The sequence below is a fragment of the Phacochoerus africanus genome, chromosome 12 (assembly GCF_016906955.1).
Source record: "Phacochoerus africanus isolate WHEZ1 chromosome 12, ROS_Pafr_v1, whole genome shotgun sequence".
NCBI classification, from domain to species: domain Eukaryota; kingdom Metazoa; phylum Chordata; class Mammalia; order Artiodactyla; family Suidae; genus Phacochoerus; species Phacochoerus africanus.
The window spans coordinates 68,716,218-68,729,444 of record NC_062555.1 but is presented as its reverse complement, the minus strand read 5'-3'; the positions used below and the strand labels follow the sequence as shown (position 1 = coordinate 68,729,444).

General features: G+C 46.7%; 1 protein-coding gene across 1 annotated transcript in view; it reads left to right on the top strand.

Moving 5' to 3' along the window:
* TAF3 (TATA-box binding protein associated factor 3) overlaps positions 1 to 13,227 on the top strand; it is a 155,752-nt gene that overhangs the window by 109,631 nt on the left and 32,894 nt on the right. Inside the window, exon 3 of the mRNA XM_047754526.1 lies at positions 6,451 to 8,273. Coding sequence (XP_047610482.1) covers positions 6,451 to 8,273 — 1,823 coding nt within the window. The remainder of the gene's footprint in view (positions 1 to 6,450; positions 8,274 to 13,227) is intronic.

Below are 13,227 nucleotides of genomic sequence, written 5' to 3'. Positions count from 1 at the left end.
TTATTCTATACGAGTATTTATAGTAGCTTAGAACTAACCCTAAAAATCCCATTGGTGTGTTCAGACCTTATTGCCTTGTTTTGGTCTTGCTCAAAAAGTTTGGTAAAGAAGCATGTTTTCTCATGACTCCTCTGGGAAATGGAGGGAGTGTGAATTATTATTTGTGTCATTAATGAAGGGAAATGGAATGGAGTTTGTAATGTCTCCTTTGTACCTGTCAATATGGTGAAGTTTTTAAAAAGATGGACATTAATGTGGATCCATTTGATTTTTATATGTAATTAAACAATTGTTGTGCATTAACACACTGAAGGAAAATGTTAGTTTGGTGAATCCGAGTGAAAGATATTTGTGAGTAGTTTGTATACTCTTACAATTTTTCTATAAATTTGCAGTTACTTCAGATTAAAAACTTAAGAATTTTACAATCCAGTGGTGATTTGAAATCACTGGGTTTTTTGTTTGTTTGTTTGTTTCTTGCTTTTTAGGGCCGCACCTGCAGCACATGGAGTTTCCCAGGCTAGGGGTCCGATCAGAGCTACAGCTGCCACAGCAACATCAGATCAGAGCCGCATTTGCGACCTGCTCTACAGCTCACAGGAACGCTGGATCCTTAACCCACTGAGCAAGGCCAGGGATCGATCCTGCAACCTCATGGTTCCTAGTCAGATTCGTTTCCACTGCACCACAATGGAAACTACGGAAATCACTGATTTTTTAAATGAAAAGACACCTTAGAGATTAATTCTATCTCCCTTATTTTCCATATTATAAGATATTCTGCAACCAATTAAATATGTTTTAAATTGTGTTTCTGTGGTGATAAATTCGTGCCAAATCATTCATATTATTTTCCACCATTTCCCCCTTTTGACAAATTAGGAAGTGTTATTGTACATGCAGAACATTTGGCAGAATGAAAAGTTACTTCTTAACATGTCAGGATTTTCCTTAAGTTGAATTATAGCACCCACATGTTAGTGAATTTATATGAAGAATAAGCATATTGGTAATGGATGTGAACCTTTACCAGTAACTTAACCTTACTTTAAAAAATAGGGGTTCCCACACTGGTTTAAGTGTGGTTCTCAACTTGTCTTTTTTCTTATTGTTAGTGTCTTCTTTTTCTCCTAGAAGTCTAGAGAAGTTACATCATAATGTACTGTAGTCTTTGATGAGCGACAGCGCTAATAATCAATTGTAACAACTCTAACTTTGAATAAATTCTCGCTCAAAGAATAATCAGATCAAAAGTCTTGTCACTGTTAACTTCAGCCAAGTTTTAACACAGGCAGAAAAGCTTTTGTAGCTATTAACCTTACTATACCTTTAGCAGCATGGCCATTAGCACTTCTGTAGAACTACCTTCCTTGACTAAAATTTCTGTTGTCCTAAAAAAATAAACAGATAAATATACGTAAAAATTTAAAAAAGGAGTTCCCGTCATGGCACAGCAGAAACAAATCTGACTAGGAACCATGAGGTTGCGGGTTCAATCCCTGGCCTCACTCAGTGGGTTAAGGATCCGGCGTTGCCGTGAGCTGTGGTGTAGGTCGCAGATGTGGCTCAGATCTGGCGTTGCTGTGGCCGTGGTGTAGGCCGGCAGCTGTGGCTCTGATTAGACCCCTAGCCTGGGAGCCTCCATGTGCTGCGGGTGTGGCCCTAAAAAGACAAAAGACAAAAAAAGAAATAAAAAATAAAAATAAAATTTCTGTTGTCCTTAAAAAGCCGCCCGACAGCCCTGGCCCACATGCACCTCGGGATCGTTATTAGGGCGGGTGGCTGAAGCTATGCCCTCTTGAAGCGGAGAAGCTGGCTCTGGACCCGAGCTGTTAGGTGGTTTCACATGTCATAGAGGAGACGTGTTTTTTTCAATGTTTTCAAAAAGGATTGCAGGATCACCTAAACAGTCTGTATCTTGGTGCTTGATCAGTGTTATTTAGTAGTTGGAATACTTATCCAACCAACTCTTAATTAGCGATTTCACTGGCCCCACAAAATTAGTGAGGCTGGTGTGTCCTCATCTCTGGGAACAAGGGACTGAAGCACCAGGAAGTTGAGAAGCTTGTTTCAAGTGTCCCAGTAGTCTTCCTTGAACTAGGTTTTCCCACAGTATTTGTTTGTCACATACATACAGAAGAGTCCGCTCCCCCAGTTGAAATATATTTTTCCAGTAGAAAATGAATTCTTAGCTCTCTGGAAATAAACATCTTTGCAATGCCTCTCATGTCACAGCATCACCCTTTTAACTTTGGAGCATGGCTTTTATTCTTACGTCTGTATTCGTGTTAAATTAGGAGGAGCTCTGACTCAAGGAAAGAAATATATATATTTTTTACTATTTTGTACACCTTTATGTAATAACATGTCAAAAGATCAAGTATCGTATACTATTAAACTTCTGTTACCAATATACTGTTTTACAGTAAAACTGTTTCCCTGGATGAGCAAAGGAAAATGCTAAAAAGCACTTTCAGGATATTTTACCAATTTTTGGTGACCCATGCTGATTATTCACATACACACAAGGAATACCTCATTGCCGTTCACCTGTTATCAAACCGAAATTAACCTTCAGGTGGGGTCTGGGTGACGGTAAAGGATGAAGCATGCCACAGCCAGCACGCGTTTATCTTATTCCAAACCCTTAGAACGTAGAATTAAAAGAACTCATGTACGAGAAAACCAGACACTCATTAAGCATAATCGCCAATTAAGTCTGTGTTTGAGCAAGCATAAGCTAGATCAATTGTATTCATTTGTTTGAATGTTGTAATATTTTTAAAATGTACTCACTCAAGTGGAAAAGTTTCATACCAGGAGACTGCATTAATAAACACAGTACATCTTTACAGCAGTGAAAATGAACACAGTGCAGCTACCTGCATCGACATAGGTGAATCTCACGTTAGGGGAGAAAACGGAAGAATGTTATAGTAACGATACCACTTGTGTGAAGATCAAAAACCAAGCCAGCGACCACGACGTACAAATGTGGTAAAACGGTGCAGGAAACGAGGGAAGGACAGGTGTCAGACAAGGAGGGTCGCTACCTGGGGATGGGGCGGAGTGGAGGGAGCAGAGGCTGCGTCAGAAAGGCTCCAGGGGAGTTTCTGTGATGTTGCCGACGACGTTCTCATCTGGAGGTTGGGTTGTTGTTTTACAGGTGTTCATTCATTACGATGCCTTATGCCTCACTTACACTCTGCTGTGGATCAGATCATTTCTAATTCAGTTCTTATTAAAGCTTAAGGCTTTCTCTTCCAGCAAAATTCCGTTTTCATTTTGATGCATGTTGATGCTGCATTTGAAGCTTTCTTATAAGATCTTTAAGTATAAAATAATTGTAAACTCATAAAAATAAGAAACACTTGCATTTCCAAGAACTCCTCAGCTCTTGCAATAGTTTATTTTTATAATTCATTTATATTCCTCGAAACCACATAAAGCAGAACATCTCTCCTGGCTTGTGGAGACCTGCTTTGAGTCAAGCTTTAGGTCATTGCAGAGTATTGAGTAGATTTCCCTGTGCTCTACAGCAGGTCCTTGTTACCTGTTTTATAAATTCTAGTGTGTGTATGTAACCCCCCCCTCCCCAGTGCTTATCCCTCCCCATTATGGTTCCAACGGAGGGTTTTAATACAAGGAATCTCATCCTCAGATTTGTGTTAAGGCAGCGTGAGAGGTGGTTGTGGAGCAGATGGGACTAGAGGCAGAGGCAGCAGTCAGAAGGCTCTGGCAATAGTCCAGAGAAGAGGCACCGAGGGTTTGCACCAGCAGCAGCAGTGGGGAAACTTGTTAAAAAGTTCACAGTTCAGATCTGGAGAGAGGAGAGCGTCGCCGCCTGGAGTGATGTTTCTGACCTGGGTGAAGGATGGTGTCATCTCAAGAAATGCGGCATCACCGTGTCTCCAGCTTGCCTTGTTTTTTGTAGTTGACAAAGTACTTTCACATGCGTTGTGTGGTTCCTGCCCTCTTCGCCCTGTGTGCTCTGGTGCAGTGACTTCTGCTGTGAGCCTGACTTCCTGCTGCCTCGTAAGCCTTTGTCTCTGTTCCTAGTCCTCCCTCACCCCCTTGATCTCCTAACCCCCCACATGTTTCTCTAGTTCCTCCTCTTCCTCTTCTCTTTCTGTGTAGACAGTCAGGATGGCTAAACCTGACTGCCCCAGTTGGCACCCTTGCTGATGGTATCCGTTATTTGATTTCATTTATTTCCACAAGACCCCCGCCCCCCACTTCCTGTCCTGTTTTCTGAACATTTAGTGTATTTGCAGGGATTGAGCTAATTAAAATCTTCCTTCCCTATTTCTTTACTTCTTGTTTATTTTTATGACTACATTTCTCATTCACCAGGGTCCAAAGCCTTAAAACTGGGTTTAAATCCTTCCTCTAGGAGTTCCCGTCGTGGCGCAGTGGTTAATGAATCCGACTAGGAACTAAGAGGTTGCAGGTTCGGTCCCTGCCCTTGCTCAGTGGGTTAAGGATCTGGCGTTGCCGTGAGCTGTGGTGTAGGTTGCAGACGCAGCTCGGATCCCGCGTTGCTGTGGCTCTGGTGTAGGCCAGTGGCTACAGCTCCGATTAGACCCCTAGCCTGGGAACCTCCATATGCCGCGAGAGCGGCCCAAGAAATAGCAAAAAAAAAAAAAAAAAAAAAGACCAAAAAATAAAAATAAAAAAAAAATAAATCCTTCCTCTACTCTTATACCTAATCATTTATCAGATTCTATTCATTCTATCTTCAAAACATCATCTACCTTTTTTTTTGTTACCGCTACTCTACTTCCAACCCTATGGTTGCTTACCTATATCCTCCTCAACCCCTAACCTGTCCCCTCTCCATTAGTATCCAGTTTTTCCCATCCATCATATATATTCCTGCCCGAATAATCCTGCTAACACATACTCCAGGCATTTCTCTCCCTTGTCTAAATATCTTGACGAGGTTGAAACTACCAGTTGCATAAGGATCACCTGCATTGCTCTGGAATGGAGAACTTCTAGGATCTGCATGTCAGCCTGCTAAACTTACTTTCTCCAGTTTCCCGTCTTGCACGCTGCTTTCCAGACACCTTATCCCGTGGTCTTAAACAGCTCCCCACGTGCATACCTCCCTGTGTCATCTCTTTCTTCCATGCTTTACTATTCCCAGTCTCCAGATATCTAAAACGCTGCGTAAGTAGTCACATCTCTTTCCAGATCTTGGACATGAAGGTAATCCATTTCTCCCTTGAACTACTCGAGCACTTTATCTACCTTATGGTCCACACCACGTTCTGTGTGGCGTCTCTTGCTAAACTGTAAGCTCTTTTAGCTCATGATTTATTTCTGACGTAGCCCGGTAGCTCCTTCAGCCGTTAGCATTGTGCGCTATGCCTGGTATATATGCTCAAGGTAATGCGTGTAGACAGAAAGGATCTGGTCCTATAGCAACTCAGTCAAGTAAGCAAGGCAGGTAACATTAGCCCCTTTTGAAAGGTCAGGAAGCAGCCACAAAGAGGTTAAGAGATTGCCCTGTGGTGCCGGAACGCCCGCTGAAATGCCTCTTTCTAACGCCAAGCCGGTGTCTCTGACTTCACCACGCCACCTCTCAAGGTAGCTGACCTCAAGCAAGCGGAAAGAAGATGTAAGTAGCAGATGAATGGTGCTAGGTCGGAGGTTTACATTTTCCAAACTCCGAGAATTAAAATTTTGTTTTGAGGAGTTCCTGTCGTGGCTCAGTGGTTAACAAATCTGACTAGGAACCGTGAGGTTGCGGGTTCGGTCCCTGGCCTTGCTCAGTGGGTTGAGGATCTGGCATTGCCGTGAGCTGTGGTGTAGGTTGCAGACGCGGCTTGGATCCCGCGTTGCTGTGGCTCTGGCGTAGGCTGGTGGCTGCAGCTCCGATTGGACCCCTAGCCTGGGAACCTCCATATGCCGCGGGAGCGGTCCTAGAAAAGAAAAAGACAAAAAAAAAATTTGTTCTGAAAGTTCTAAAAGAAAAAAGTACACCTTTCTGTCATTTCTGAGGATAGTAGCCATATAATAACCCATCTCTGGATTTGTAGGGGTTTGTGTGTGTGTGGCATGTGCGCGTGTGCTCCTGTGTGTGCCTGAATTCGTGTACACAAGAGGAAGAGGAAAAGAGAAGGACAGGGCTTCGTCAGGTTAGGAGAAGAATTAATAAAGGAAGCAGAGGGCACCCGGGAAATACTTAGCAAGCTCCAGATCCCGCAAGGAGGGCCACGCCTCTCGAAAGGAGTAGAGTTTGGTGTCTGCTGTCCTGAGTCTCCACTCTTCGGAGAGCAACGGGGTGTGAGTCTGCAAGATCCTAGGAAACGTACCGCTTCACTCTCTAGACACTGTCCGTAATTTCTTTTCTTTCCTTGAAATCATGTTCGAAGCATTGTTGTTATTTCTCAAGGTTTTTAAAAATATGTATATTCTAATAACTTATTTTTCTTCCTTTACCAGAAGAAGAAGAAGAGCAGGTGCCCACCGATGGGGGCACATCGGCAGAGGCCATGCAGGTTCCCTTGGAAGAAGATGACGAGCTGGAGGAGGAGGAAATTATTAACGATGAGAACTTCTTGGGTAAGAGACCGCTGGACAGTCCGGAAGCTGAAGAACTGCCTGCCATGAAGCGGCCTCGCCTGTTAAGCAGCAAAGGAGACACCCTGGACGTGGTGTTGCAGGAAGCCCGAGAACCGCTCAGCTCGATCAACACCCAGAAGATCCCGCCAATGCTCTCTCCCGTCCATGTCCAGGACAGCTCGGACCTCGCGCCTCCGTCACCAGAGCCGCCAATGTTAGCTCCGGTGGCAAAATCACAGATGCCAACCGCGAAGCCACTGGAAGCAAAGTCGTTTACCCCCAAAACAAAGACTAAAACTACTTCTCCAGGACAGAAGGCTAAATCGCCTAAAACGACTCAGTCACCAGCAATGGTCGGAAGTCCTATTCGGTCACCAAAAACTCTATCCAAAGAAAAGAAGTCTCCTGGACGTTCTAAGAGCCCCAAAAGCCCCAAGAGTCCCAAGGTTATGACTCCTCTCCCCCAAATCCCCATCAGACCTGAAACACCAAACAGGACTCCTTCAGCCACAATAAGTGAAAAAACGAGTAGAGAGACCATTCAGGTAAAACAAATACAAGCTCCCCCCGATGCTGGGAAACTGAACAACGAGACTCAGCCGAAAAAGGCTGTCGTGACCGATAAGACCATTGACGACTCCATCGATGCCGTGATTGCGCGAGCTTGTGCCGAGCGGGAGCCAGATCCTTTCGAATTCTCTTCTGGATCGGAATCAGAAGGAGACCTTTTCACCAGTCCGAAGAGAATTTCAGGTTCAGAATGTACTACTCCGCAAGCTTCCGCCTCCTCAAACAACTTCCCCAAGTCAGGGTCCACGCCTCGGCCTCTTTCAGGCGGAACCTCGAGCTCTGACAACTCATGGACCATGGACGCCTCCATCGACGAGGTGGTCAGGAAGGCCAAGCTGGGGACGCCCCCCAGCGTGCCCCCCGGCTTCCCTCCCATCTCCTCTCCTTCCATCTCTCCTCCCACCCCCGAGCCTCTCCACAAGGTGTACGAGGAGAAGCCCAAGCCGCCGTCCTCCGCAGACGTCAAAAAGAAGTTGAAAAAGGAACTGAAGACGAAGATGAAAAAGAAGGAAAAGCAGCGAGACAAGGAGAGGGACAGGGACAAAAGCAAGGACAAGAGCAAAGAGAAGGGGAAGGACAAGGAGAAGGAAAGGGAAGCCAGCAAGGAGACCAAGCATCCTTGGAAGGACTTCCTGAAAGACGAGGAGGCCGACCCCTACAAGTTTAAGATCAAGGAGTTTGAGGACGTGGACCCCAAAGGGAGATTGAAAGATGGACTCGCGAGAAAGGAAAAGGAGAAGCATAAGGATAGGAAGAAAGACAGAGAAAAGGGCAAGAAGGACAAAGAGAAGCGGGACAGAGAGAAAGCGAGAGACAGAGGGCGGGATGAGAAGCTGAAGGTGCCCTCCGGCGCCCTGGCGCTGCCCCCGAAGGACGCGGCGCTGCCCCTGTTCAGCCCCGCCGCGGCCCTGCGCGTCCCCGCCACGCTCCCGGCCCTGTCGCCCCTGCTCCCCGAGAAGCTGCTCGAGGAGAAGGAGAAGCCCAAGGAGAAAGACAGGAAAAAGGACAAAAAGGAGAAGAAGAAGAAGAAGGAGCGGGAGAAGGAGAAGGAGAAGAAGGAGCGGGAGCGGGAGAAGGAGAAGAGAGAGCGGGAGAAGCGGGAGAAGGAGAAGGAGAAGCACAAGCACGAAAAAGTAAGCAGCTCCCCTGGGGCCCTGGGGCCCCGTCCCGACCGAGCCCTGGGGGGAACGCGGGTGCTCAGAGCCGGCCGCTGGCCTGCCATTTGCCGGGGAAAGCGCTCACAACCTCACTGGAAACATGTCTTGCCGTGTGTTTACAAAGCTTAACTTTAATTCTCAAACCCCATAAACCTGTCCTCAAGCCCCCTAGACCCTGGCAAACGTTAAAAATTCATAGCCTGGGAGGACGCTAATCACAGACCATCAGCTCTCTCTTAACCGTACTGATCTCTGGCCGGTATAAAAATCCGTGACCCTCAAGGCGAGTAATATTTGTGTAATTATCAAGCCCAGTGCAGACTCCTCTCTACCCAAACATTAGACACCCGAAAAGGCAGCGTCCATTTTTCTGAGAGTCGCAAACCCGCGGCGCTGTCCCAAGGGGACAGGAAGGCCTCTGGGGTCCTTCCTCACCCACTGGCTTTTCATCTTGGTGAGCCGTCCTGGCCAGAGCGCAAGGTCTGGCCTGTCTCCCTGTAGGAAGATCTTCTCTCCTCTTTCCTGCTTCAGTCAGATCAGGACGTGTCTCTGAGCATCCAGCTGACCTGGCAGCCGGTTGGCGGGTAGAAAGTCCTATTTCCCCGTGTAAGCAGCCAGGCTTCTGGACAATACGGCCAAAGGAACCGAGGCACACCCCGCGGTCTCACGGGAACCCAGACCCTCATCCTTTGGGCACAGGACAGGACCTCTGCTTTTATAGCTTTGCTGTCTGTGCGCGGTTTGGGGACTACAGTGGTTGCCTGGTTGATTTGAAAGTTTCCTTTCAACTTTCTTAAAAAGCATAGTTGTCTGTGGTGCATCTGTGATGATCCTTAGATTCTTGCTCTGTGTTCTGGAAACACTCCTCTTTGAGGCTGGCTACAGAATAATACCCAGTAGTTTTTTCCACATAATAAAACATGCTCTGTTTGACCTACAGCAGTTCTATTACCAACACTTTTGCAGTGTTTTTAATTTTAGGCTTAACTGGAAAACTTAGTTTGGCTGACAAGCAGAGATGACCACTCACCCGTTTTTCTGCCTAACTCTTCTTTCTCTGTCCCTCTCGGCTATTATTCTAAAATATAAAAAAGTGGGATGGAAATTCCGACATTGGTAACTGAATATTGGCAGTTAAGGAGACACAGAAATTCAGCTTGTTTTCCCCACTTGGAAGTCGTTTTATTATTAAGTTATTTCTACGTGGTACCTGGAAGATTTTAAGGTGCTACCACATAACTTAGTTTCTCCTCCTGATACACCCTTGACCTAGTAGCAGGTATTGTCATCAACATGTATAGACGAGCAACAGCCTGTGTGACTTGTCCAAGGTCAAGGTCACACAACCAGCAGGAGCCAGGTCAGGTCCACACAGACTGGCGTCCCCTTGTGCAGTGTTTACTGGCAGCAGTCAGCACCTACCCATCAGGTGCCTGGGAACTTGGCTCATGAGCCCTTGGCAAATCAGGGTGCATTGCTTTCACCACCACCTCACCTTTGGAAAGTCAGTGGAGTTGCCCAGAGTGGCTGTTACGGATTTGAGGAGAGCCCGTCAGGTTAGACGGAGCGCGGTCCACGCCATGCCTACCCAGCACCTGCGGACTTTGGGAAAGGTGAGCCCCTCACTCAGACCACTTGGGTCGGAGGTAAAGGCTCCGTTACGAGCTGCAGGCTTCACCTGACAGAGGAACACAAGTCCTTGTGTCAGTGTTGATGGATCAGCCTGGTGACAAAAGATAAAAACATGTAAAAGGCAGCCATCGGGGCTTAAAAAATAATAAACAGTATTGTGTCTAGAGTTAAATCCGGGTTCCGGTCCTGACTTTTTCAGCCCCGTGAACTTGGGCACATTGCTTATGTGAGGATTAAAGGAGCTGGCATCTGAGACCGGCCTGCTCCTGTTTCTGGCGCAGAAAGAAATGCTCAGTAAGCGGGGAAGGTGGGGCTGGCCGTGGCGGGCGCGGTGATTCCCTTTGGCGTCAACCCGAAAAACGTATAGGAACCTGCGTTGAGTTCACGGCTCCACTGGACCCGAAGGACCGACCTGTGCACGAGAGGGTGTCAGCGATGGCTACAGTGTTTCCAGAGCGTCTGCTTCCTTGGCACTCTTTTAAACGTTGGCCCTTTTTGTGGCGAGGGTTTGTGTAACCCTTGGAACGCCTTTGACAAGGAGTAGACATTGAGATGTTCAGGCTTCTCTTTTTTTCAACTCCCCTTCATCCTCTGCAAAGTATCCAGCCGTGTGAGTGAAGGAGAAGATATTTGAAATTGGGTTGCATGTGATCTATGACTTTTCTTAGGTATCCACAGAAGTAAGACAAGAGTTAATCAAGACGAGACATATTTAAGCTGCCCCCCAAAAAATGTAGTCAAAAGAACGTGGGCCACCGTTTGCTTACTCCTGCTCCCGACCAGCTTGCAGAGCAGCTCCGTGGACAGTGACCCCGGTCAGCGAGCAAGGCCATTGGTTTTGTTTGTTTGTTTGGCTGTACCTACAGCGTGTGGGAGTTCTCGTGCCAGGGATTGAGTCTGAGCCACAGCAGTGACCCGAACTGCTGTGGCGATGCAGGATCCGTATAACCCCTAGGCCCTCAGGAAATTCCAAGGACACTGTTTTTTAATTAAAAAAAAAAAACAAAAACCCACCCATGTTTATTTTACCTACCTGTAAAGTTTTCTTTAGTCATACCTGTATTTATCAGTACAAGAACAAATAAAGATATCATTAATTAGATGAGAATCTGCATAGCAGTTAGGACAAGGCTTGGGCTTTGGAATCAGGCAGGCCTGAGTGAGGTGTTTTAGTTTCTTTAATCCTTAGGTATTTCATCTTTGAAGCACCATAAATAGCACTTTTTGAAAAACTGAGTTTTTTGAAATACTCAGTAGTAGTAACTATTACATTTGTATATATTAAATAACCCCAGTAAAACTGGTTTGTGTCATTAGTATAAATGTAGTTGTTAACATTACTGAAACACCGTGTATAAGTTTAGTTCTTATCACAACTCCCTCAGGTAGATAATATAATTACTGTCCCTTTAAGATAAGAAACTGAGTCTTAGAGATGAGACTGATAAACTAGCCCAAGGTCACACACCCAGGAAGTGATTGAACAGGAGCCACAGCTTCAGCCCAGGCCATCGGCTGCTAGAACCGACGTCTTTAAGCAGGTATGGTGGTTTACAAGTCTTTTAGTTGCCTTTCATGGGCAGCCGTGTGCTTTAGTCGGGGTCAGGAGTCTGGTATTTCGCCTGTTTAAGGTAGAACCAAACGGAGAGCTCCGTGGTGGCCTAACAGGTTGAGCATCCAGTGTTGTCACCGCGGTGGCGTGGATTCACTTCCTGACCCCAGAACTTCTGCATGCCCTAGGCAAGGCCAAAAATAAATAAATAAATAACCTTGTATGGAAAACATATTGAGAGCAGTCGCAGAGTTAACCATAGTAGCTTGAGCTGTGAGAAACCTAACAGAAAATTTCAGAGCAGTTAAAGTTTTTATTATAAATTTGTATTTGTGTCAGTGTATTACAGGACTTAATTTATTTCAAACCATGGTTCTTGGGGATTCCGATGGATGTTAAAGAACTACTTTAAAATTTACTCTTGCTATTTTATTTTATTTATTTATTTATTTATTTATTTATTTATTTATTTATTTATTGTCTTTTTGCTATTTCTTAGGCCGCTCCCGCGGCATATGGAGGTTCCCAGGCTAGGGGTCCAATCGGAGCTGTAGCCACCGGCATAATCCCAGAGCCACAGCAACGCGGGATCCGAGCCGCGTCTGCAACCTACACCACAGCTCACGGCAATGCCGGATCCTCAACCCACTGAGCAAGGGCAGGGACCGAACCCGCCACCTCATGGTTCCTAGTCGGATTCGTTAACCACTGCGCCACGACGGGAACTCCAGTCTTGCTATTTTAAGTGAAAAAATAAGAAAGCGTCTCATTGTTTATGTTAGTGGAATTGAAGTTCACATAACCTGATACAGAAGATAAGCCAAGGAGTTCCTGTCGTGAGGCAGTGGAAACAAATCAGTGGGTTAAGGATCCGACGTTGCCATGAGCTGTGGTGTAGGTCGCGGACGCAGCTTGGATCCTGCATTGCTATGGCTGAGCTGTAGGCCGGCAGCTGTAGCTCTGATTCGACCCCTAGCCTGGGAACCTCCATATGCCGTGAGTGTAGCCCTAAAAAAAAAAACCCCCCCCCCCCAAAAAAGAAGGCAAGCCAAAATCCATCGGTCAGACTTGGAAATACGTCTTTACGATCCGAGAAGACCCAGCAGAGTTTCACCCTGAAACAATGACGTCACAGACTGTGTATAAAAAGGCCCAGAGCTGGGCCTCGAAGAGCTCGGCCTTTGGCAATCGGCCTGCCTGGCTTGGGCTCCAGCTCTCCCGCTCCTTAGCACTTCCCCGGCCTCTCCAAACATCTCTGAACCTCAGCTTCCTTCCCTGTCTGCCTCCTCCCGTTCAGCGCCCGGAGGGGACAGCATGGCTCTAGAAACAGTGGTTTCCTACCTGTTTCCAGAATCTGTTGGCCTTTGAAGGCCTCCCCTTCTGCCTTCTCACAGAAAACACTGAGTAAAAACTCGTTTGGGTCATTTAAGATCCATCAGTGGCTCTGACAGTCCAGGGGTTCCTTACAATCACCAGTGACGTTGACGAGCAGCCCGCGGAAAATGGAGATCTGTCTGTAATAGAGAGCTCATCTGTTCTGTTGTGCTGGACCCCCCAGCTTTTCTCCTGTTGATCAGCGGACTGTTTTACCTGAGCGAGCACTGGCCGTGGAACGAGCTACCCCAGCGACACTCGGCGTGTGTTGAGTCCATGCACTCGGTGCTTGCCGGACCTGGCCGGCGGCTCTGCGGGGTAGAGGCTGCTGCTCTGGCTTCACGGTCGAGAAAACTGCCCAGGAAGGTTGAG